The sequence below is a fragment of the Cinclus cinclus genome, chromosome 13 (genome assembly GCF_963662255.1).
Source record: "Cinclus cinclus chromosome 13, bCinCin1.1, whole genome shotgun sequence".
In the NCBI taxonomy this organism is placed as follows: domain Eukaryota; kingdom Metazoa; phylum Chordata; class Aves; order Passeriformes; family Cinclidae; genus Cinclus; species Cinclus cinclus.
Genome location: NC_085058.1, coordinates 1,234,702 through 1,261,406, shown reverse-complemented (window position 1 = coordinate 1,261,406; position 26,705 = coordinate 1,234,702). Strand labels below are relative to the sequence as shown.

The window sequence follows — 26,705 nt, the reverse complement described above, 5'->3', positions numbered from 1 at the left end:
CACATGCCCGCTGCACATGAATGCAGCCTCTGGTGGTGGATGAGCTTGTAGGTGATCTGCTCAGAAGAGCAGCAGGGCAGAGGAGGGAGCTGCACTGCTGGGATCATCACAGTGAGAGCAGAACAGCAGAGAGCCTTCCTGAGAGCTCCTGAGGCTGGGAGCAGGGCTGTGAGAGTACTCCCAGGGGAGGCTGGGCAGAATTGCTTTTTGGCAAAAATCATGTAAGGGACAGAGAAACTGTATGTACTGCACAGACACTGTGACTGAGCAATCCCTCCTTACTGGCTGTGTTCTCTGGTGCAAACAGTCTGCAGGATCATTTATTTTGAAAGGACAAAAGCAGAAAAATGGTGCAAGTTTCATAATAAAAGCTTTGGAAGTTAAGTGCACCTGAACTGCAGTAACATGGCTTGCCGCAGCCAGAGCTATGCACCTTGAACATACTGTTTTCCTAAGCTTAGGCATCACATCACAACCTCAGTTTATCTAATAATGTGTGTTATGAATGCAGTGTCTTCAGCAGTGAATATGTCTCATCCATTAAACCAGAATAAAAATGATTCATTAATAAAAATATTTTGCTATATGGTGATCTCGCACATGGTACAGCACTACCCAGGAGCAGGGTGGGAGTGGAGAAGCTGTGTAATGGAGAAGCCTCTGCAACAGGAATACCAGGAAAGGGAGGAGGAGATGGTATCTTCATTGTGAATCTGACAGCGCAGGTCTGGAAGCTCAGAATATAGGTGAATGTGTGGTCTGAATTACCCACTAGTTTCATGGCAAAAAAATGTTTATTTGAGTTTTTTTTTTTTTGTTTGTTTGTTTTTTTTTTTTTTTTTGGTGAGCAGTTGTGAAGGTGATTTCCTTGCTATATGTGTGTGGAGGGTTATGAGTAAATATTCTGAAGTCTAAAGGAATACATTGTCCTGAATAACACATTAACAATTTATGTATGTAATTATTTGTTAAACTGCTTATTTTTGCAACTTTATAGAAAGCTTGATCTTTTAAAATTTTGATAATCCCTGTGGAAGGCCAACTGGTAAAAACTTAACATTGACAAAGTTACAGGAGTTGAACAACAGCAATAGGATAAGGAATAGGAATACCAAAAGAAGGAGATGTCCTTTTTTTTTTTTCCCTCCAATACATAAACTGTTTAATGGATAGGTTCCCCTTAAATTTCATAATAATATGACAGTTGCATAACAGTGTTCATATTCTCATGATGCAGTTTGTGACAGTAGAAATCACTCCATGGAAACAAGGCCAAAATGTATCCTAAAACATAAATGTCATAGTTTTTTAATTTGAGAGAAAAGCTACAGCCTAATTATACAGGACACTCAGGGTAGCCTGTAAGGCCTATTCAAGTCAGAATTTCTGTAAAATGTTTTTCCCAAAGAAGAAAATGGTTTATTATCATATTAAAGACTGACTTAGCAGATTCTCTTCAGTTTTATTGTTTGTATTTTCACCAGATTTTACTATGAGGAAACAATTTAGAGGACAGCAGATATCTGACTGTATTTGGCCTAGAGCTTGAGGCGTAAGCAGAAATTCTAATTCCCAGAACAGGAAACAGAGCCTGTGGAAGGAAAAAGGCTAATTCCAAAGTCCCTTAAAACAGCAACAAAAAATTATGGAAATTAGTATCACAGTAAGTAGTGCCATTAATCACTAAGCATCATTATGGTAAGAGAACAAACAGGTTTTCTAGTGTGAAATTAGCAAAAGAGCATTGTCATTTTGTAATGATAAAAGCGGAGAAGTTGAGCTGTGGCATTTGGTTTCTGTAGTTAGAATAAGAAGTGATACTGTATTCCGTGGTGCTATCAGATACACTCAGATAAAACCAGCAATTGCTCTGCCAGCAGATCCAGATTGGATACTTCTCCTCTAGTGAGTCACGCCCAGCAGGAACGGCTGTCAGGTACCTCAGTCATTATTTTACCTCACACACACATTGCTTCCACTGGGTTGCAAAGATAAATCTCACTAGAGCTGTTAACAATCATGGAAACACAGAGAGAAAGGAAGCTCTCTTTTTGTTAATCTGTGTAGATACCGTTCAGATTCTTGCTTTTCAGGTTGGTGGGGTGTGTGAGAACAGCTTCAGTGTGGAATAGCATCCAAGGGGCCCAGGGGAGTGCTGGGAGCTGTGGGTGGCTTGGGCAGTGTTGGGCTTTGCCCAGACCTCTGGATAAGCCAGCCAGCCAAAGATGAGCTTTCATCTCAGGGGAGGGCAGTGGTTGAATTCAGGCAGCAGATGAGGTCATGTTTGCTAGAATGGTACCTTGAAATTAAAGCCCAAATTACATCAGGAAATACTGTCATTCAGAAATCACCTATGCTAATGGAGTTATACAGAAATACGCTTTGGTTGGTTCTAGCTGGTCAGCATTTTAGAACATTATCTCAGTTTGTCCTAGTTGACTTGTTCAGGTAACCTCTACTGTTAAATTCTCACTGTGTGTGATTTTTAGAGGTTTTTGCAGATTGCCTTAGGTATTGTAAACTTGCAGATCGGATGTAGAAAGTCCACCTTTAAACTGGTAGTTGGATTTTGGGAGATGCTGGCCCTGCACTAATAACACTGAATAATTTATGCAGAACCTCAGTCTCAATAAAAAATTTAAGAGCCCAAGTCCAGCTCTCCGAAGCATTTTGGTTTTGCTGGGGCATCTTGGCACCACGCCATGGTTCTGCAGTGCCTTTTCTCCTTGCTGCAATTTATGGTCAGTATGCTCTTGATCAGGCAGCCCCACCAAATTCTGGTCTGTTCAGTCTTAACAATTCCAAATAACATAACCAATCTTGGATATTTACTTAATTTTTAAAGGAATAGCTCCTAATAAAAGGCTAAAGTACAGCAACCAAAGCCACATTCTTTCATTCAGAAACTGTGGTTCTGAATATACATAGAAATTTTTGATGGAAGAGAAGATTTCTTAGTTTCAGGGCAAATGCCCTCATTCTCAAAGGAGCTGCCTGATTCATGGGGACAGGTCAGAACTATTTTGCATGGGGTGTCACCAACTCTACCACTCATGAAGGTACTGAATGTGTAGGGATCCTCATAGAACTTTTGCACATTGAAGCATGACCAGAGGAAGTCCAGAAGTTCAGATGTTAGTTGGCTGTTTTTCTATAAAGAGAATATAATGTAAACTGAACCAGTATCCCGTAACAGATAAGAATAAAGCAAACTAAAGCGATATTAATCTGGGAAAAGTCAATAATGATGTTTATTAATGTTTTGAGTATCTTCAAATGAGGCTCTGCTGATATTTTACTAATCAGAGTCGTTTTATTCATCAGACTTTTCTGCTCTTTGTTTTCGTCAAAAGTAATGTTCAGTTATCATTGGTTTATTTGTTTTGTAAAATAATAAAAAGCTTTATTATTCTCAAGGTATTTAAAGGAGAAGGTTCCACTGGGTTGCTAAACATCAAATATAGTTTTTCTTTAAAATAGGAAAGGAACCAAGAATTATATCAAATCCTTTGAGATGACAGACAAACATACATTTTTAAGTTATTTCAGGTATTTTGTTTAGGTTTTATTCCCAAAAAACTCTTCCTGGTCTGTCATTCTCTCCTTGCAATCCCACTTAATGAAGTCACCATTTCTTCCACATATCAAACACAGGCTTACCTTTCAAAATGCAGGATAATCCCCTTCTGTATATAAATTACTCAGTTTCTCATCAGCATCCGCCTTCACCAAGCCAGTGACTATTTTCAGAGCCTCACTTTGCTTATCTGACAAGCCCTTTCATGTTTTGTGCCATTATGCCATTAACAAGAGAGGAAATATCCTCACAGGCAGGGTTAGTGATGACTCCTTGTTTTTCTCCAGCTGCTTTTGTGACCTGCACCCTGCTCCTGTGGGGAGCAGCAAGGCAGGCAGAGAACTGTGGTTCTCATTTCTGAGGGGTGAGAGTTACACAGTCTGCTGTGTTCTTGGAAAGGAGATGCAGCTTGGTTAAGGCCTTTTTACAGTTCGATTTCATTGAGACTAGCAAGAATAAATTCTAGGAGTGTCCCACGTATAGAAGTATTTTACAAGTGTGGTTGTTAATACGAAATGGGAAGTAGTGCCTGAGGTAGTGTTTGGTCCTGCTGTTTGCTCTGTGGCACCACTGTGTAAAAACTGCTTTTGAGGTGGTTATTTATTTGAAAGCTGCAAAGGGCATTGTTGCAACTTTCTTTTTCTACATTTTGAGTTAATTTATTACACTGTGGAGGGGAATGGACTTCCTGAACTTCACTCAGGACTTTTCTGTTTTACCTATGGAGAAAGAATGAAGGAAATCCTTGCCTCTTACCCTCTAAAGGCTGTTGATTCACACCACTTGTTCTGTGAAATGAAATTAGTTAAACTAAAAATACTTATGCTGCTATTCATTAATAATCTGCAGTACATTGTTATATTCAGTTATTTCTAAATGCTTACAGTTTAGATATTTTGCTCATGGAATTCTTAGCAGTCTGTCACCTTAGAGACTTTTTGGGCTGAAGTTTGTATTTGTGCTTTAAGCTTGGTATATTTACTTTTGGGAGAAGTTAATTTCATCCATGTGTTAATGATGATTTGTTGTGTTGGTGAAATTTTTGAGAAACTTCATTATTATTATTACTATTATTAACTAAATTGCCTTCTCTTCCTGGCCTAAAAATACCCCCAAACTTCAGAGATTCAACAGGTATCAATAGTGACAATTTACAAGGTGTTGTGGTATTAGCAGTGTCAGTATGATCAGGGTTAAGATTGGTGACTCATTCTTCAAACTGACATGGTTCATGGCCTCTTTGTGGAGGTTCAAAATTAGTGTCTTCATCTGGTATATTAATGATGTTGAAACCAAAAGCATGAAATAAAAAAAAATGCCATCCTTAGGGTGAAGGCATTGCCATTTAACTGGGTTGTAGTGGAGTTTGTAACAGGGTCAGAATGTATTTGTTAGCTCTGAGCTTTCTAATTCCACCTGCTTGAATTTTGAATTGCTTGCAAGCTGTGTTTTGTTTACCTGTTGATACTTATATTGCATATTTGTATGTTGATTGTAGTAGATCCTACTAGTGCTCCTGGATAACATCATAATAGTCCATTTGCTTTTAGAACCTTTACAGATGCACAGACTGTCTGCAGGGATCTGCTGCCTCATTCACAGGAGACCCAGGGTGAAGGCCTAGAGCCAGCAGGTAAGCATGTAAAAGATGGTCCTTGGAAATTCGAGCTCTTCTTAGATCATTATTTTTAATGTTATTTTGATGTCTATTCTAGCAGGTTTTGACTGACAATTTCTTGGGGCTTAGATAATGAAAGAAAATTAAAACCGAAGTGAGTCAGGGCAACTGACAAATTTTCCGGAGTTGTCTGTAAATTTGCATGGGTTTAATAGTTTCTGCCGGTGTTTGTATTTGAGATGATGACTAGATAAAACTGAAAAATAGCTTGATCCCATTGAGAATCATGCAAATTGTTGGATTCCCTTTGGCATCCCAGCCTAGTCACCAGCTGTCAGCAGGGGAGGATTTGGTGTGCAGTGTAGTGACTAGAGACAAATGGAATATGTGTGCTTTGGTCAGTTCTGAGCTGTGTCAGAGCATGTGCACTCGAGTGGCATTTAAAGCTAAGTGCCTTGTCTTAAATGCTGCCGTGTGGCTCAAAGCAGCTTTGCTAGCAAAATTTTCTGAGGTGCTTTGGAAGGTTTGCAGCCCTAAGTGAGCTCCCTGTTGCCTTGGTGAGGCTGCTGCTGGTATCTAAAGGTGCTCATTGAAACAGAATCTTTGTTCTAGGAGAAAACTGAAGCAGTGAGCACATAGCTATCTGATCCATGTAGGAATCTCGTGTGCAGACTTTATACATGTGTATGAATACATATCTGTATGGATATGTGCTGCTTCTCAATAGGCAGGTCTTTGATACACAGTAGGGTTCTTTGCAAGAACTGAACTGCCAGCTATAGCTTTCATTGAGCAGGAAATAGATGTGGATGAATAAAGGCAATAACAAACTCCTCTTTTCAAATGTACAGAATATCTTATTGAACTGTTGGAGCCACATGTTCTCTATGTAGGTTGTCACTGTGATTCTGCAGAGTGCTTGCTTATGTGCTTGTGAAGGCTCTGACCTATTTTCCTTAGAATTTATCTGGGACAGTGGTTAATTCTGCCAGCTCCCTACCTGCTTCTCTCCCAGAGGCTGCTGCTGGCTGCAGTAAGAGAAGTAAGCTGGGCTGTAAAGCAGCGCTCAGGCAGGAATGCATATGTCATTCAGCCACTCCTGCAGAGGTGACCACAGCCTCTGCCACAAAGGTGAGGTGAACAGCTAAGGCTAGAAGCCTTTTCTTCAAACACAAGTCACACCTCATCCATTTTAATTAACCAGTTCCTTTATTGGTGTTTAGATATGTTTCTAGCTGATGAATCAGGAGCTTGCAATTCATTAGACTTTGTCTTCTATTTGACTTTGGGAATTTGTGGCACTACTTGTTACCTATTGAAATGGAAAGCAGAGTTTAACTTGGAAACACCACACGGCTATGCAGATGCTGAGTGATGAAGTAGGGGCTGAATTTCAAAACCTCCTCCCAAAAGATCTTTCATGAGAAGGAAGTTCAGTGTCTGGTTGTGGGGGGTCTGCATTGTATGTGAAGAGAAGAGGAGGAGATTATGATATTTTCTAGCTTTTCGGAACTGATCTCCTCACTTTATAGTTGATACATTCTGCAACCTCAGGAGTAAATTTATCTGATGAGGACCACAGGTTGTTCTGGAATTTTTTCCCCATTCCTTTCTTCATTCTTGTGGAAGCAGGCCAGATTTGGGTTTTTCTAATGTATATGTAAATCCAGAGTACCCTTACTGTTGGCAGCAGGTATTATATTGACTTGAAACCAGTGTGAAGTTAGAAGAGAACTCATCCACGCTAGTTTTATACTGATGGAATCAACAGAATAATTTGTGTTGGAAAGGAGCACTGGAAGGCAACTAGGACACATCTTTCTGCTCATAGGAAGCCTATGGCTTTGTTCAGCTGAGTTTTGAAAACCCCCAGGGATGGAAATTGTACAGCTTCTCAGTCCCTCTTCTTAGGCTGAGTCACTTACATTGTGAAATTCTTGATCCAGCAAGAATTTTCCTTGCTGCAGCTCATGCCCATTGCCTCTTGTCCTGCTGCGTGCCTCTGCAAAGAATCTGTTTTGCTTCAGTCTTTAACAAACTGCAGGTAGATTCATTTTTATCTTTTCCAGACTAGAGGAACACAGTTCCTGCAGGGATTGTACACGGTGTAGTCTGGGCCCCTGACTGCCTGAGAGTCCCTCTTTTGGGCTTGTGCCAGTTTGCTTGTCAGGATGTCTCTCTTGCACACTTGTCTGAGGGGCGGCCTCAAGGAAAAGAATCCCTTTCCTTGGTGTTCTGGCTGTGATCTTGGCAGTGCAGCCAGGGCTGTAGTTAGCCTTCTTCTCCTTTGGGGCACACAACTGACTGGCAGCCATCCTGTCCACCGGAACCAGGGGGGTTTTCCTGTGAGCCAGCTGGCATCCAGTCCATGCTGTGCCATGGGCTGTCCTCCCCAGAGGGCAAGGCTTGGCTTCACCCTGCCGAGCTTTTCAGGTTGTCAGCCCGTTCTTCCAGTGTGCTGGGGTCCATCTGGATGGCTGCCCTGCCTTGTGTCCTGCTGGTCACTTACTCGAATTTCTGTCACCACTGAAGCTGGTGAGGGTGCATTCTATTGCCCAGGACACCAGTGCCATTATTGAACAGTTTATTCTCACAAGTATCCCCTGAAGAATGTCACTTGGAATTGACTGCTAACAGGACTTAGAATTGTGGACCACTGTTCTTAAAAGCAACTTATCCAGTCAATTTTTTTATCCACCTGTTCCTCCAGTTGCAACTGGTTCAAATCTTCCAAGAATGCTGGGCTATGTAGAAGTTGTCAAAGACCTTGTTAGAGTAAGCAAAGTGCCACTGCTCTCACCACGTCAGAGCCAGTCAACTCACCTTGGAAGGCAGGTGGGTTAATTTACCAGGGCCAAGTCAAGGGTGGCTGTTATGGCTGGTGTCAGTCACATTTTATAGCTCAAAATGATTTCTAGGAGAGTTTGTTCTATAGCATTTCCATGGACTGAGGTAAGGCTGATTGGCCCTTCGTTTTCTGAATCCTCTTTCTTCTGCTTTTTGCAGACAGATGTGACATTTGCCTTTTTTCTTGTACTGGGACCTTCCCAGATTGCGATGGCCTTGGCCTGGTTTCCACTCTGAAGTGTCCACTCTGAAGGATCCCATCTGGTCCCATCAACTCTTTTGTATATGTCCAGTTTGTGTCAGTGGTCCCTACTTTGATGTTCTGCCGCTGTAGGTAGAACATCTCACCTCTGACTAGGCATGGAAGCTAAGGAAGCCTGACCTTGCAGTAAATACTGAGGTGAAGAAGGCCCTGAGAGCATCAGCCCTTTGCATGTCCTATGTCAATGAGCTGCCCACAATATCACTGCTTCTCCCTTTGGTTGCCACGGTATCTGTAAAAGTCCTTCTTGGCACTTTTCATATTACTCACCAATTTCAATTCTGAGTTTTGACTTTCCATTGCTGCATGCCTAGGCAATGTTTCTGTAGGGATGTTTCCTCCTGATTACACCCTGCACATGCTTTCACTCTGGTGCATTGTAATCAGTTTTAGAAGCGTCAGTATTGTTACGAAGCTTATTTTGTACTTGTCCTGGTGAACCACTCCCTTCATGTCAGCTCGTGGAGGCATTCTTTGGAAGATATCTTATTTCTCTGATCCATGCTATAGGAGTTTACTGATATGAAGAGCAGTATTTATTGTAGTTAATAATTGTTCTCTTTTCCTCCAGTGCAAAAAGTCAAAGTTTCCATTAATTGAAATATTCTTGTGTGTTTTGGCTAATTTAAAAAGATTTCCTCTATCCATTGTCTTTTCTGTTAGAGAGGGTAAAATAATTTGTTTATTGTGGAAAACTGGTAATACAGCAGAAAACCCTTTTCCTCCTGCAGCCGTGGCAAGGCAAGCCACAGGAGCTGGTTTGTGTGTTTTATTAGAAGAATCACTGTGTTTAGGCTGGTTGAGACTTTCAAGTTCACTTGAAATTCCAAAGTTCTGTACCTTTGTTTAATGTGATTATTGGTACAAGGAGAAGTTTGACACAGGTACCAAGCTCTCAGACTCTCAACAGTGTGTACTCAGCTCCAGCTTTTATTATAATGAAGTTAGTCTTCCAGGGTCACAGACATCTTGAAGAAAAGTAAAAAATAGTGGGTGAGAGGAGGAATGGTGTATTTCTGTTGTCAGCAGAAGGTGATGGCATCATACCTGTGGAATCCTGGGTGATGACTGACAAGAATGCCTCCAGCACAGACCTGAATTCCTTCTCTTGTCATTAGGGCAGAGTGATGTTTTGCAGCATCTGGCATATAATCAAGACGCTGTTTTGTGAGTTAAATCTGATTAATTTTCAAGCAGAAGTTAAATTACTGGTTTAGTTCTTGCTTCACAGGGCACATCTATGGAATATCACTTGGAGTTGCTCAGATCATGCAGCAGGGCCATTCCACCATCAGCTTGTCTCTTTATCTGTCTGAAAGGTGACCTTGGGCCTTTTGCATTTTATATGACTCTCAGAGCTGTTTTTCCATAAACATCTGAATTAATTTACATTCTCAAATTCTTTCTGGCAGTCACTGGAATACTTGCAGGTCAGGTGTGAACAGAGAGGTTACACTAATGATACTAGCTTTAAGCTGTAGGATTAGTGTATTTCTCTTGTCTTTGTTTTTTAACTAACACACAGACTCCTTCATGTAGCTTGGAGGTCCAGCAGTTTCAGCCAGGCTGATTGTTTGAGAAAAAAAAATTAAAAAATAAAAAAAGAAGAAAAAAAAGGCCTGTTATTTGTTTGTCTGTTTAAAGTAATTTTTGATATCTGGGCTTGTACCATGCCAGAACTTCCCACTGTACATGGTGGAATGTTGTATTGCACTAACTTAGTGCAAAACAACAGTGGAAGGAATAAGCATTTGCTAAAAAATACAAAATGTGTAATGTGTTCTGTGTTGTAACAAATGTACTTTTATAGCACAGAATTCACATGTAAACTGTTCATAAGTTTAGGATTGTATGTAAAAGATCAGTTGAAAACTGCAAGTGCATCTTTTAAGTGGCTCTTAACTACTTTTTTTCCTCCTATAAAGTTACTGTTGAGAATTTGTACTTTATTTTCCATCTTAGTGGGAAAACTGCCCCTGTAAAACCCAAGTATTTAGATCAGCCTTTTGTAGAGCAGTTCCCAGGACAGGCTGCAGTACAATATCCTGTTATAACTTACGAACAAGACTGCCCCGAGCTGGCTCTTCCTTCAGCAGGCAGCACAGTGAAACATGGACAATGAAGTCTGATCATGGAGTTCTTGGCCTTGGAGAATGACCCAAGGTAAAAAATGTCCTTCCAGAGCCTCCAACAGTGACAGTCCAGATTTTATTGCCTGAATAAAATCTCTGCTCTTTTCGTTTTATCTGACAATATAGCCTTCTTTAAGCAGAAGTCTTTTTGTAACGTCTTTGACCTTCAGAATTCATATGAAGGACATGAGCCAAGGTCACATAGTAGTGGATGAAAAAGCATTTTGAGTGTGAAGTATAATGCAGGTAGCAGAGGACAGTGGCAGAAAGAGGAAAGGAATAACTGTTCCTGGCTTGCATACAGAAAACTTTGGGTAGCATCAAGTGCTTTGAGCTGGGGTGCTGGGTGCTTTCCTTGTACTCTGAAGCTACACTTGTATAACATCCCAGTGCTAGTAGTGTACATTGAGGGCTTTTATTCTGATCTCCACTTTGGTTTCAGGAGGTACAGAGTTGACTTCCAGCTTGGACATTGCAGTTCCACTTTCAGATGCCACTGAGGCAGAACACCTGCTTGACTTCTCCCAGCGTTTCTAATGGATGCATTTAGTATTTAGCCAGGCATTCTTTCCCAAGCACTTCCTACAAAGAGTGAGCCCTCTGCTCAAAATCCCTCTGCAAACTGACAGGAAATAATATTGTTCATGTTCTGTTGTTTTTACTACCTCTGGGGACCAACTAATTCAATTTTTAGAATTATTTGGCTTAATGAGATTTCATTCTACCTGCAAATACAAATGCAAAAGCAAAAGCAGACACTGAAGGGGCATTCAGGTTTGTATTTGTTTGCACTGTTCCTTGAGTATTATTGGGGTGATGCACAGAGTCTCTGAAAGTGATGCTGTTCTTTGTCTTTGATATGAATCAAAGATGCCTTTTTAACACCAGAAAAAAGGTAAACAGAAGGAAACCCAGTTATCAAGTACATTTTTGGTTACTGTGTATAGATATTTTAGGGATTTGATTGATTTTCATCCTTCTCTGGGAACTGTGCTCTTATCTGCTGCACATCTGAAGTGAAAAGACAATATTAATGCAACTTTCGTAATGTTATTGTAGGAATGTTGCTAATATTTTCAGTTTCCTTCAAGAGGGGTACTCTTTATTCAGGAACATTTTTAATGCACAGACCAGAATGTTGTATTTTAGCTCTGTATGGTATGGTGCCCTTTCTCCACTGACCTAAGCACAGCTCCACACCTGTGTTTTGAAAATCATTATGTACAATTTGCACATGAGAAAATGAAGGTACATGGAGATGAAGCAGCTTTATTTGTACTTATTGTTGTCATTGGCACCTTCTTTTTGTCAAGAAAGCAATGCAAATCTGCCAGTCAGGAGCAGGAATGGAATTAATTTGTGAGCTTACAGTAGTTTGCTGTGCCTCTGGCTCAGACTGCAAGCCTGACTTGAGGGAGGCCACAGGCGTGTTCTAAAGCACTGGTGTGGATCCAGCTGTGGCTGGTGTGTTCCTTGTGGTGTATTGCACAAGTGCCCAGAGAGGCAGTTCCCGGATCTCTGAAGCAACTGGAATAGCACTGGAGAGGGATGTGGTGCATGTTGTACTTTCAAACACTCCAAAACTGCTCTTTTTCAGCCACTGAGGTGGCAGGAAGCAGCATAGATACTAACTGAGCTTGCTGAGTTTTTGCTTTCCATAGGTGTAGTAAAATACAATTATGCTTATTAACTTGTATTAGGAATGACAAAAAGTACTGTTTTCTCTTACTCTTAATTCTGACAAACCCAAGCATTTTGGTCTGAAATTTTTTCACCAGCTCACTGTAGAATATGTCTATTTTTTATGCCTATGCTAAAAATATTTCTTCATTTATGGAAGTAAGTGAAAAATGTTCTTAAAACGTTCTCATACTGCTTTGTTCATAAGTATGGGAACTGTTTGATGGGACAGTCGTGGGAGGGTTTATGCTTTCCTTGTGAGAATTCACCTGAATTTTGCCAACTTACAAGCCCTAGATCCTCTAAGGAGTGTATTCATACTCAGCCTCTTGCAGGGTTTGCAAGAGCCAAGGGGAGTCTTTGAGGCAGACATTTCTTGTGAATGCCAGGGACTGTCCCAGTCCTTGGCACTAGTGGTGAGAGCCAAGTGACATTTGTTGGTGCTCTGCGTCTTTGTCCTGTCAAAGAAGGGGAGAAAAAAATACAGGGAGAAAGAAGTGGATGGTGTAAAGGCAGGGTGAGAACAAAAAGTGCAGAAGATGAAAAATGGAGTCACAGAACCAGGGTGAGACAGGAGCAAGTGGAATGGACACTTCAGAACATGGGACAGGTGACCAAGGAAAAGACTCTGTGAAGTACTGAGGAACTGGGACAGGATGAGGGAGAGTAGCTGGAGGGGCAGGAGGGAGGGAAGAGTTCTAACATGCAAAAGGAGCTTGCATACTGAACAGAGGCAAATGTTTCATCTCTTTTGGATCTCTTTAGTCTCTGATTCACCAGTACTCCATTGGCTCAAGGGGGAGTGCAGAGCTGAGCACAGGCAAACAGATTCTGCTGGAACTGGGGTGTGTCTGCAACACACAGATCATCAACATAATTCTGTATGGCACTTATGTTCAAGGTGCAGAACAAAGTATAAGAAATACAGATTTCACTTTCTACATTGTATATTTGATAATAAGAAAATTGGAAAGCCCTTCTCTCAAGAGCTGGAAAGTGCCAGAGTTGTGCTTAGTCTTGTGGTCTTTATTCAATCCTCTTGTCTTCTGGTACACAGTCACATGGTATTTTTCAATTATCTTGACAATGGTGCTTTACCTTCCAGAGTCCCTGTGGACTTCTTTTGCTGATGGCAGAGTCAAACTGAGAATAGATAACTCATGCCCACAGACTCCCATAACAGTTCATCAGATGTTCAAGGAGAGCCTGGAAAAATATGGATCCTTGAATGCTTTGGCCAGCAAAAGGAATGGAAAATGGGAGAAAATAACTTTTGCAGAATATTATTGCCTCTCTAGGAAAGTGGCCAAGAGCTTCTTGAAGGTAGGTACAGGAAACAAAACCAATGCCTTTAATTCTTTTGTCTCCTTTAAAAACCCAAAAAACAAATTAACAAAAAAAAAAAAACAACCCCAAACCCCACAAAATAGATAAGTTTTTTGGCATTACTTGAGGATAGTAGTCACATTCTTTACTGATATGATAATGATGAAAATGAGTTTTGGTCAGAGGTAACACTGCTGTCAGGGAACCTTGGCTGCAAGAGAGGAGCTGCTGTGTTGTACTGTGTCTCTGGGACATGGGTGCAGAGGTCAGCATGAGGCCTTAAGAACAAAAAAGGAAAATAGGGGAAAACTACTGTCATGAATTTGGTGAGATAAAGGCAATATTTAAAACATTCTAAAGATAGGGTAATCATAGTACTCATTATGCTCTTGTTCATACTGAAATATTTTGGGTCTTGGGCCTTTCTGGGCAGTAGAGTTCAACCAGCCAGAAGAAGGTAGTTGAAAATTCACATTCTGTTAATTGCTGTTAAATACCCAGTTTGCTATGGATACCAAGACATACCTTCACATGCCTTGTCCATAATCCAATAATAAATCAAAAATTTCCATAGTTTATATTTGTGTGTGTTTTTCTCCAGTGGGCCTATATTATATAACCTTATGTATATTATCTTTAAGCTTGGTCTTGAACGATTCCATAGCGTAGCAATCCTTGGATTTAATTCTCCAGAATGGTTCATCTCAGCTGTTGGAGCTGTTTTTGCTGGGTAAGATACTTTTGCGGGGGGTTAATTTTGGAGGGGGATTTGGGGATTTCTGTTTTGCTAGGCCTGGAAATGGATCAAGTCAGTATTTTCTGTCATATCTTAGAAGTTGTATTGCTATTGATTAACATGTTCAGCAACCTGCTGAAGTCTCATATCCCAGATAGTCCAGACACTCATAAATGGATCCTGTTTGCCATGTGTTTAACCATGACAATCACATGGGATCTTACCAGTGGAAGATGTGGGAAACAGATGAGAATCACAGTTCTATATTAATTATATTAATATAATATTAATGATATGTACAGTAAGATGTGTTCAAGCAGATGAAGTAACATGAATATTAACTACCCTGATTTCTTCTGTCCTGATACCTGTTAATTTGGATTTTACTTCTTAAGCTGTTCTGTACCAATGAAATCCAAACTGGTATCTGTGCACAGCTTGAACAAAAAGAGGACATAAGTGGGGATTTTTTTTACCACTTCCTGAGCTAACTCCTATGTAACCTTAAGTGGGTTAAAACACTGAGTCCTAGCCTACAACATCTTCTACTGGATAGTTCAGGGATTAGTTTTTGCAGTGTGCACAAATCAGAGATTCATGTATATCTGACTATGTGAAACAAACATTAGAGCTGTTCAGCTGTTTGCTTCCACATCTTCATACCCCTTCAGGTTTCATTTGATCTTTGATTATTACTCTTTTTTGATACTATGTGATGTATATGTGTGTGTATGCATATAAATATATATGTTCTTATATAAATAAAAAATATATTCTATAATAAATAAATAAATAAATAAGTTCTTATATATATATATATATATATATATATATATATATATATATATAAATCTTTTGATGCAGAGGAATTGTCACAGGAATATATACAACTAATTCTCCAGAGGCCTGTTACTACATGGTTAATGACAGCAGGACTGATATCATGGTTGTGGAAAATCAGAAACAGCTGGACAAGATCATGCAGGTACAAGATGGCTGAATGATGACTCACAGATCTCCTATCTGGTGTTGGAGCTTGTGGGTGGCTCTGACCCTCTGCAGTGTCTGTGGCTCTAGCAGAGAGCTCACTGTATGGTTCAATGGAGGCTTACCTGAAAAAACCCACATTTTGGTCCCATGTTTTTACTGTCTGCAGCTGATTCTGTTTGGAAAAGCACAGGCCACTTGAATGGAAGAGATTATGCTGCTGCAGGTTTGTAGAGGTCTGCCATTTAAATATGAAGGATGTCAGTGTTCAGAATTGCCTCTTTCCAAGGTATCATCTTTTCCTGCTTGTTACATCAGCCATTAAGGCTCCTGAGTTTAACTGCACTTTGGTAGCATCATGGCTAACATGATGAGAAAGTGAGTGAGAAAGCAGGAGCCTCCTGAAGTAAACAGCCTCACTTTGGACAGAACTCTTTGACAGCTGGGCCTGCCTTTCAGCAGCAGTGCCAGATGGAAAGACCAATTTGATGACAAGGTGACTTGAGAGAGGAGCACAGGCAGCTCTTGGGAAGGGCTTGTTTGTCTGTCAGGTATTGAGGGAAGCCTGTGGTCTCATCAAACTGGCACCAAATGGCAGTTTGCTGAATTGGGCCCTCCATGATGGAGCTTTCTGCCAAAACCTACCTGCAAGGGAGAAAACATGAAGTGGGATTTTTTCAAATGTATTTCATAAAAGTTATTCATTAATTACTTTGTATTTTGTAGTTGTGTTTTATATGCAGTATGGAGGAAGAGAGGTTTTTGTAAGTATTCTATAAAAACAGTCAGACAAACCTTTTTGCAGTGTCACTGACACCATACCATGCTATGCTGCTGTAAACACGGAGAGAAGAATCCTAATGGAACAGCTCAAGGGGTTTGGTTCATACACACTATGTAGAAAAAGAGCTCTGGCCAGCACTGCTTTATCCAGCAGGGTTGTTGGTTTTTTTTTAAACTTTTTTTTCTGGAACCCAAAACTGAAATAACATCTCAGTTGCTATCCTTCTAATAATGTGTACATAGTAGCTACCATCAAGCCACTGCTTTTGTATTGTCAAAATTCAGTTCAAAATGTGATGAATTGAAAGGTGTCTGTGAGGCATGGGGTCCCACAGAATTCAGTGAAATCAGTGCTTCCTGCAGGCCATGACAGTACACTAAGAGCTGCTGAAAGCAGCAGCCACTGCTGTCTGCCTGAAAGCCTGCAGCTTTGTATTTTTATTTATCTTTGCAATGTTCAGTACAGCTTCCTTTGCTTTTTTCCCTTAAGGAAATAGGACTTTTTTTAGCACTTGAATGTCAATTTTTGCTAAGGGATTTTATTGGTAATCACAATCCAGGATCAGCTTCTAGCTTGACCTGCACTGTTACTTTATGTGCCCTTTTGTGCATTTTGAGAAGAATACTGAGGAGCAATTTCTGGTGTATTTTTCATTTTTTAAAACTTTTGACTCAAACCAGATTTCCTGGAGCAGACTGTGTAGTCTGTGTAGTTCCCTCCTCCTTCCTCCCACCTCTACTTGAGCTAGTTGGTGATGAGTTTAGGGGAAAATGTTTGCAGGTGGAGGGAAATGGGAGGTTTTTGTGCCTGTCAAGCCATTACAGTTTTGGCAGCATTAGAGTGGATAAAAGCCCACACAATATATGAATAATAAATAATATTTTTTTTTTTTTACAAAACGCAACAGATCTGGAATCGCTTGCCACACTTGAAGGCTGTGGTGCTGTATAAGGACTCCATTGCAGAGAGACATCCAAATTTGTACACGGTGAGTGAGTACAAGAACAGAGGAACAACCAAATAATGCATGGGTTTATACCCATATATTACCACTTAATATATGGGCTATTATTTACTTGATACATTTCTACTGTGATTATCTACCATATAGAATGCATTGTTGTGTTCTAGCAAACACATTCAAAAGCTTTATCAGCTGTTCCTGATTAATTTACCTTCACATTGATGCTTCACATTTAAGGAAAGAGCTACCTTGCTTTATTGTCTGTCTCATGTCTTCCTGATCTTTAACTTGACTGGGTTATTAAAACACCTCTAGGTTGTAGGTGGGAATGTGTACTCTCAAATGGTTAGAAATAAAAGTTGCTCCCTGATACCTGTGAGTTTGGTAATGTTTTTAAAAATCCAGTATTTTAAATGGACTACAGATCATCAGAATTTAGGCTGAAAATCTTCAACTACAGAAAAAATAAATTGAAGAGAAGTACAATGTATTCAGTATATAAAAATATAATGGACCGTGAACAGCATAGAAATATTTTTAAATAATTTTGATAATCTGATAAGAAAGAAAAGCCTTCTGTGCTTTTTTTTTTGTCTTGAATATAACTTAATAATAAACTGTTACTGTTCCAATACTGTACATACTGGTATAGACCGTGCCTTGCATCTTGTACAAAAAAAAAACAGTGTACATTAACAAGATGTACATTAACAAGATGTACATTAACATCTTGTTAATACAAAGATGATCTTACTTTTTAAAATGATTAGGTGCTAGCATTTAATTCTTGAACAACTTGCACGTACTGAAATCTACACGTATGAGAATTACTGTATTTTTAAACACTGGTTCAGTGTTCAGGTGTCATGCTGGTCATTTTCTCAGGAGCAGGGTGTCTGTGTCGGACAGTTGCATAGCTCATGTCATCTGAAGGAAGAATTGGAGATCAGATCACCAAAGGCAGAAGTGATTGTTGCTGAGGTGTGATGCAGAGCAATCACCAGCACACGTGGTGTTTGATCCCGTGTGCTGAGAGTGGCAGGGGCAGAGCTGGCTGAGCACTGTGTTTCCAGAAGGCAAACAGGAGTCAGGAGCGTGCTGTGACTGTTTGTGTACCTTCCACACTCGCTGGAATGCCAGCACCATCTGCTGCAGGTGCTGCTCAGGAAACAAAGCCTGGGCTGCAGATTCTCAGTGAACGGTGCATTCCACCGTGAGAATATGGCAAGGTCAGGGAAGCAGGAATAGCTGCTTAGTGACATACAAACACATCTTTCACACCACGAGGCTTCCCAGGAGCTTGTGAAACTGATGCAGCCAGCTTCTGTGGGAAGGATAAAATGTTAGAAATCCCTGCCTTGCTACAGAGCCGTGCAGTGCCTCTCTTTTCGGAGATGTGGTTTGTTGGAAGAAAGTATAAAATGGATGAATAATCATTAGGACACCCTAGCCACCCAAGAAAAGGAGGTTAAGATGCCACAGAGGCTATTGTAATCTTAGTAACCCAGTGACAATGCCATATGTCTGAAAGAAGAAATGAACTACCCTTGAGCAGAGGGTACCTCTGTTTTTCTCATCATCCCCATTACTGCTTTGTGGTCCTAGATATAGCTCCAAGAAGTTGCTGAAAAATGAAGGTGCTGCATCTTGCATTTAAGTAACGCACTTCTGTAGCACAATATGAATCACATGATTGCAATGGGAAACTGACAGTTTGGTTATCAATTTTCTTAAAAAATACTGTGATACTCTAGTTTCCAATTAGCATTGCAATCAGTGTTACACTTAACAGCGCATTGGAGGTGTGCAACAGAAGTATCAGGGAGCAGCTCCTCCTACAGAGGAGCAGGTTCAGGAGTTTTCTAGGCCAGTTTGTGTGGCACAAAAGCCCAGTGTCATAAAAGTTTTATCTCACTCTAGAATAAGCCAAATTTGAGTGGAAGTTGTGACCAGCATCATATGCTGTTTCCTATAAAAAATCACATAATTTGGGTAAACATTCACACATAAAGATGCTTTTGCAAAGAAGCTTTCATTCAATTGCTTTATAGTTATAGAGTGTACAAGGAATTATAGATGAGTTGTCACAAGTGTACTCTTAGAAATGATGCATCCAGATGTCTTTAAATAATACTCAAAATCATTCTTACAGTGTGAGAGTGTAACAGAGTTTTAGCCTCCATGACTTAGCCATAGTATTCATGTTGGAGGAAGAATAGTATCACTGTTCCTTCTTAGACACTGAAAAGACTCATGGCAGCACAATTTTAGATAGTCTGTTTGCAATTCACACATTAAGCTCTAAGATAGACTCACCATATTTCTTCCATAGCCAAGGTCTGGGGAAACTTGCATTGGGCACATGTTCAGAGCAAGGCAGTGAAGTGTTCTGACAGTTTTGAGAAAGATGCAGTACTGTGTCAGTTTGTAAGAAGCCATTTGGTATCCTGTGTTTTCTGTTCCATGTTGTAGATGGAAGAGTTTCTGGAGCTGGGAGGTGACGTGTCTGATAGCACTTTGGATGACATTATTAACTCCCAAAAGCCGAATCAGTGCTGTGTTCTGATATACACCTCTGGGACAACTGGGAAGCCAAAAGGAGCCATGCTGAGTCATGACAATGTAGGTGCTTTGGGCTCTTCCTGTAGAAGAGAAACAGCAAAGTGTGAGGATATTTATTCTTGTGGTTTGAAATGGCTGGTACATCCTCGAGCCCTGAAGTGCTTTTACTTTTACAGCATGGATAGTGTACTGCAAAGCAATGTCCAAAGTGCAGTCAGCTGCTTCTGGTAAAGTACAAGCAAGGTGGAGAACAAAACTCCGTTCAAACAGCACTTCACAAAGTTGGACAGTTCTTTATGAATATGACATTTTTATTCACTGTTTTTCTTGTGTGATCTAATGGCATAACTTCATAAATATAATTCACAGATTTCTATAGTCTCTCAAGTGGTGCTGTAGGTCACTGTGAAATGAACAAACATACACGTCAGACAGTTGCTAATAAAACAGCCTGATGGACTGCTTTTGCAGATTTTAGCAAAACTGGGGGTGCATGTGTGCGTTTTTTACTTTGGTGGTTTTTGTTCCTGGACTTGTATGCAGGTTTCTATATCTGTCACTGGAGGATAATACAGCTCCAGTGCTGGTGCTGACAGTTGCCCTACCTGCCTTGTTGCAAACAGAAAATTTCCAGTTACAGACAAAAGCGAAGTTGTTTGCTAAAAGGACTTTCCAGGGAGGTTTGCTTGGAAAGATATGTGGTTGGTGGCTGAGCAGGAGTGGAAGATGGTAGGGAGCCTTTATGAATACACAGAGAATCTGTGAAAAGGGATGGTCTAAGATGAGGCCCCACCCCTTAAAGCAGAAGTGATTGCAGGCATGCACAATGTGAAAACAGCAATTCACCCAAATGTAGGGAATTAGTGCAGTAGTTCCTGGAAGCAGAACATAATGAACTTGGGAGACAAGAAGACTGATTTGATGTTGCAATTCTGTACTCTTGTATCTCACAGGAGCCTGGTGTCATTTTTGTGCCAGCTGCCAAACTATTCTTGGCTGCTGATCACAAACAGGCTATTTTTATGTTGACAAACAGTGGAAAGCATGCCATGCCTGTAGCTCTCCTGCTGCCTTCTTTAGTCACAGATGTTTTCCACTGTTCATGTGTAAAACCAGTGCTGAATCAGTCCTGCATGACCCTCACAGAACTGCTGTGAGTGTGCCTGTGTGCTGTGAGGCTTGGAGTAAAAGCAGTGAACACAGACACATCTCAAAGACATCCTGTTCTTCCTATTGTGGGAGTCTCCCATAGCTGTTTGTCCAGTGCCACCTAAACTTGCATGGCCTGGCCTGGCAGCACTCTGCTCCTTAAAGCCCTCTCTGAGAGTCTCTATTTTCTCCAAGCCTACACTTACACCTTGTCATTTATCACAAAGGAGCTGGCAGGATCGTGCTGTGATAACAGGAATACATTTTGTTGTGGTTTGTATCTGTCTTCTGCCATCTTGAATGCTCTCATTCCTGTAGCCTGCACTACCCAGTTTAAATTACAGACTCCTCTGAGAAAGAGCCGTTTCTTTTTGTTGCTTGGGGTTTTCTGGTTTGCTTGGGTTTTTGGTTTTTTTTTGAGGGATCTTGTTTCTTTTGGTTTTTATTTTTGTGCACATATATCTTCTCCACTGTCTCTCACACCATCACATATATTTTATGGGTCTTCCATATGCTGTGTTCTGATTATGAAGATATGCATATTTAGCATCCTTGAACTGCATCTTCTGAGATAAAGTGGGAAATGGGAAGAAGGAGGAGGAAACTTCATCCAAGTTCACTAAGAAGTCAAGCAACACAACTTCAAAACCATTCATGTGTATGCTGCCTCTCATGAGAGGGGTGAGTGTGTATGTGTCACTTGGGAACCACTGCAGTGAATATCCCAGAGGAGCAGAGTACAGCTGCTATCTTCCTCCTTGAGTGCTGAGTCCAGCCAGGCAGCACAAATACTGTATTTACTTATGTTATCTGCTTGTCTGTATTGCTACAAAGGTCATCTGACTTTTGGCAGAGTGTCTTCAGGGAGCTAACAGTCTGGTATGTGGTCAATATTGCAATGTCTTTCTGTGAGCACAGATTTTTCACAGTTTCATCAGCATAGCAAGAGGATCTTTAGTTTGTGTTAAGAGGAAAAAAAGAAAAAAAAAAGCCCAAACCAAAATCCCCACCATACCTAATGTGTTTTATTGTTTATTTAAACAGATAACTTGGACATCAGCCCATTGCAGCAGAGCAGGAGGTATGCAACCTGCAGAGGTGCAGCAGGAGTCTATAGTCAGTTATCTCCCCCTCAGCCACGTAGCTGCTCAGATGTATGATCTGTGGACTGGAATCAAATGGGGAGAGCAAGTTTACTTTGCTGAGCCAGACGCTCTAAAGGTATTTTTAATTAAGATTGCACTTCTTTCTCTTAGAAAACATCCCAAGGAGAGAATATGATATTTGAAAAGTTGTAGCGGATGAAGATTGAGAGTCCATTATTGTAAGAGTTATGAAGAAATAAAGCTCATTATATTTGTGATCCAGTGTTCTAGATTCTAATTAAAATATATAAGGTTTGTAAAAGGCAAAAGAAGTACAAGCAGTTTTTAGAGAAAAGGGAGGCAGAAGGAACTAAATGCTGTGTGTTTTTCCCCCCTGTGTGTGTACCTCCCCCAGTGTGTCAGACTGGACTTGTTAGTGCATATGGCTGACTGAAGTGGGCTCAGCAGCCCTTCTTTATGTCCTGCATATTTAGTGATGTTCTACAGAGCTAAACATTCGGGTTTTACTTCATCAAACCTCTTAATCTATGTTGTGTGCCTTTTGTTGAAATTATTTAATTATTATAACAGGGCAGCTTGATCAACACACTAAAAGAAGTGCAGCCAACATCTCACATGGGAGTTCCCCGAATATGGGAGAAAATCATGGAGAAGTTTCAGGATGCTTCTGCTCAGTCAGGATTTATGAAGAAGAAAATGCTGTCCTGGGCTATGTCACTTAGCTTAGAGAGGCACCTGATGGGCTCAAATAGGTATGTAGTACAATGAGTGAGATTTCCAGCAACCTGGAAGTAGCAATTTGCTTGTAATAAACCATGAAGCCTCAGTGAGACTCTTTATAAAAAAGTGGGTAAAATTTGGCTTGGCAGCACAGCAAATACAGTGCAAGGGGGAGGGTGTAGTTATCCATTATTATTGACGTCAGTTATTTCACAGTGAAGTGTGAAATTTCTTATGCAGAATGGTATTCCAAAAGATCATTCCATGATATTCCTTTGCTCATGTTACCATTCAGCTTCTCAGATATCTTGCAGATTTCAGATTTCAATGATGTAGTTTCTCAGAGACACAGTTAACTGATAAAAATCAGGAATACAAGACATGTGTTGTATACATATATACTACGTATGTATATAGATCTTTTTAATAGATTCTTTATCTATTTGCTGAACTCAGATACCTCAGGAGTTGGAGGCAGTAAAGCTCCAAAGGTAGGAGAAATGAAGGACACCGAAAGAAGGAAGAATGTGTCACCTTACTTATGTTCTAACTTCTGTCAACACCCAAAACCAAATGACAGATACATCTCCAGACAAAATCTCTGCCTGATTTTGTTTTGAAAACTTCCTAGGTTGCTCTGACTTACTTGTGTATTTTGTACCCAGCAGTGGTCTCCAGCAGCTCTGGACAAGATTAGCAGACTACTTAGTGCTTGCAAAAATCCGCAGTGCCCTGGGGCTCTCTTCCTGTCAGAAGCACTTTTCTGGCGCTGCTCCTCTCAATACAGAAACACTGGATTTTTTCCTGGGTCTGAACATCACCCTGTATGAGGCCTATGGCATGAGTGAGACCACAGGCCCACATTGCCTGTCTGGGCCTTACATTTACAGGCAGCACAGGTAATTTTGCTTTTGTTACTATTTTTTAAATACGATCTGTTTCATTTTATCTATGAAAAGAGTATTTACTAAGGCCAGCAAAGATATTACAGCTTATTTTATTTTCCCTGAGTGCATTGCCACTCTGCTGTGACTTTGGGAGTCAGAATAATTTCCAGGTCAGAATTTGAACACGTTGACTCCACAGCACACTGTGCCAAGGATACTGAAGTGGAGTTACAGCATTATAGCCAAACACAGTGACTACATCTGACATATACCCTAGCCATAGCCCAGGGGAGGAATGCAAGACCTCCAAACCAAATTTGGTTTTATGCCTGAAGATACAGAGGGGAAAAGCAGCAAGCACAGGCCAAGACAGACTGCCAGCAAGTGCTCAGCCACCCTGAAAAATCTGCCCTAGTGATGAGTATTCCATGGCTGCCAGACAGTTACAGCACGGTGGTGTTTGCAGTCATGGATACTTCGACAGTTTCAGGAATCTAGCACATTGGCCAGTTTATCAGTATTGTGTTTGATGTTTCTGTGATGCTTGTGGGGTTTTTCTGCTCTTCTCTGGTAGCTGTGGTAAACCACCACCTGGATGCAGAGTGAAACTGGTGGACAAAGATGCAGAAGGCAATGGAGAAATCTGTTTCTGGGGAAGGACTGTTTTCATGGGTTATTTAAATATGGAAGACAGAACAAAAGAAACCTTTGATGAGGAGGGGTGGCTGCATTCTGGAGATTTAGGAAAGCTAGACAAGGATGGCTTTCTCTATGTCACTGGAAGAATTAAAGGTAATAGGCAAAGTCTTGCTCTCTGTTCCTGGTGAATGTTCAGCACTATTCAGTCATCTCTCAGATGTGCATTTAATGAAGTGTCTTTCCTCCAATACCAGCAGCATTGCTCTAACAGGAAGGTAAAATAAACTTTCCTGTGAGAAAACCACAGTGTGCTCTGTGTACAAGGAAGGTTTCTCTCTAGTCTGTAGTAGGTGGAGATGATTCAGTTCCTACAATGAGGCTTTTCATCACCCAGACTTTTACTGAGTATTAATTACAATAGCTAATGAAATTAATTAATTACAATTAGCGAAAACTGCTAACACAGGTTTAATGTGTTGTGTTTGATCTGAATGATATCATTAAGCTGTCCAGTCTTCCTTTGAGTCTTGCAAAAGTGTCTTAACTGCACATGAGAATGTTCAGGCAGGAAGGAGAGGCACCCTCTGTTACACAGCAGTTGTTGCTGTGGGTTAGTGGTCAGTTCCTCTGGTGGCTTAGGTGAAGTGTTTGCAGACAGCAGGGAAAGGCACAGCTTAAGCACTTGGGTGTCATTACAGGACACTGGCTGAAGGCTCACCAGACTCAGACTGCTCACTGGCTGACGTGGAGATTTTCTTCACCAGACATATTCAGACAGTGGGATTGGTCACAGGCAAGAATAACTGAGAAAGATTGAAGAATTGAGTTAGTATCATCTTAGAATGTAAGATGAATCACTAGGGGATAATACAGATGAGTGAATTTGTCACATATGGCATCATGTCCTGCTAGGAATCAGGACTGAAGTGGGTACTATTAATAGCCTGCACCAAATGCAGCTGTCTTGATTTTAACTTGTTTTCTTGTCTGATTAATTTTCATCTAGCACAGCAGTAAAAATCCCTTGTCTCAACCCATAACATTAGTGTTTCTCTAATATCTCTCTTGATTGTTGAACTAATAGGAGTTACTCTAAATTACTTACGATAGATAGTCTGGGATAAAATAACCATATATCCAGTTTAATTGAAGTTTTAAATTAAGTCCAAGTCAGGACAATGAAAACCTATTCATTGAAGTTTTAAATTAAGTCCAAGTCAGGACAATGAAAAACTAAGGGCCAGAGAGATTGATAGAGGATCTGAAACAAAAGTCTATTGCAAAAGGAGTGTGGAATGAGAGGAAAAGTTAGACCTAGAAAAGTGTATCTGTGTTATTTGTTGAAGCATGGTCTGAACTGCTGTGAAGACAATTTTTTGAGGACAATGAGAAGTCACCAATATAACAAAAGCAAAGAATTGGAATTTACTTGAAGAATACACAAGTTTGTAATAATTTAATAGAACATCGCTTCACAACAAATGTTGCTTTTGTCAAACCTTCCTCCAGTAGTAACTTATTTTTGTCTGACCCCTCTTGGTGGATTTAAGAATTGGTTTTAATCATTATCTTAACAAGGAACTTGCATTTTGGTGAGACAGCAACAATAGAATAGAGGGTGAATCCTATGCTAATTTGGAAGAGATGATCTCTCACAGAAAAATTCTAGTTATGTTAACAGTCCCTTGAGAATAAACTGTTACTGGATTATGTAAAAAATATCTGGAGCAAATATACTGAGGGAGATCTAAGAACTTAAGCACATGTTTGAAAAACAGTAACATTTTTGTTTTGAAGATAATTAATAGGATTTATGGTATTTGGAAAATATTATGTTGGGAAAAATATCTCTTCTTTTTTATGTCAGAATAAGAAAAGCAGATTGAGCCAGATATTAACCTGATATTTGGAATTTATTTGAATTCAACTCATAGCCTTTCTTTTTTTGCCTAGATTTGATTATTACAGCTGGAGGTGAAAACGTGCCTCCGATTCCAATCGAAGATGCTGTTAAAAAAGAACTCCCAATTGTTAGTAACGCTATGGTGATTGGAGATAAGAAGAAGTTTTTGTCAATGTTCCTGACCCTAAAGGTAGGCCAGTTCCAGTATTGCCTTCAGTGAAGTTATACACCTGCACCTAACAAAATAATAATAATTTTGAACTATTTGTAAAAAATACCTAAAATTAGATAGGAGGATGTTAGCAGTGGGAAAAAAAAAGAAGCAACTACAGACAAATCCTGCTAGGTCTAAACTTAGGGTTACCTAATCTGCTAAACATCCACATGTTTACTGCTGTTTCTCCTACATACACAATTAGAGCTATTTTCTATTTAAATGCAGATTTTTATATAAGAAATGCTGGAAGATTGAGAAGTGTCTGTAACAGAACGCAACAATAGTTTTTATGCTTACAGATGAGCAAAACCAAGAAGTGTCTCTATTTATGGGCAAACCCAGAAACTTTTCAACAGAAACATTTCTCTACAATTTGTTATTTTTATAACAAAGAATGATGACCACGGAACAAAATAACTATAAGGGCCTTGCTGTGGTATAAACTTCAGTTGAGAAAACACTGTTTTCCTAAAACGTTTGCGCTTCAATTCTGTGGACATACCTAATGAATGCCACTTAGGTGTTTTCACATTGTCCACTATATAACTGGTACTCCCTATATTCAGGTACAATAGAAACACTCATGTAAGAAGTCTAGTAGGAACACTT

The 26,705-nt window shown here is 40.2% G+C and overlaps 2 protein-coding genes across 4 annotated transcripts in view; one reads left to right on the top strand and one right to left on the bottom strand.

The window, feature by feature from the left end:
- The window catches only part of DNAJA4 (DnaJ heat shock protein family (Hsp40) member A4), a 70,487-nt gene that overhangs the window by 16,309 nt on the left and 27,473 nt on the right, over positions 1–26,705 (bottom strand). The window lies entirely within an intron of this gene.
- Positions 1–26,705, top strand: part of ACSBG1 (acyl-CoA synthetase bubblegum family member 1) — a 36,521-nt gene that overhangs the window by 7,894 nt on the left and 1,922 nt on the right. For all 3 annotated transcript variants that reach the window (XM_062501089.1, XM_062501087.1, XM_062501088.1), the window contains exons 2-12: positions 5,128–5,210; positions 13,222–13,439; positions 14,084–14,172; positions 15,043–15,163; positions 16,857–16,937; positions 19,386–19,535; positions 21,669–21,845; positions 22,301–22,482; positions 23,116–23,349; positions 23,912–24,129; positions 25,930–26,069. In XM_062501089.1, coding sequence (XP_062357073.1) covers positions 13,308–13,439; positions 14,084–14,172; positions 15,043–15,163; positions 16,857–16,937; positions 19,386–19,535; positions 21,669–21,845; positions 22,301–22,482; positions 23,116–23,349; positions 23,912–24,129; positions 25,930–26,069 — 1,524 coding nt within the window. In that variant the 5' untranslated portion in view covers positions 5,128–5,210; positions 13,222–13,307. The remainder of the gene's footprint in view (positions 1–5,127; positions 5,211–13,221; positions 13,440–14,083; positions 14,173–15,042; positions 15,164–16,856; positions 16,938–19,385; positions 19,536–21,668; positions 21,846–22,300; positions 22,483–23,115; positions 23,350–23,911; positions 24,130–25,929; positions 26,070–26,705) is intronic.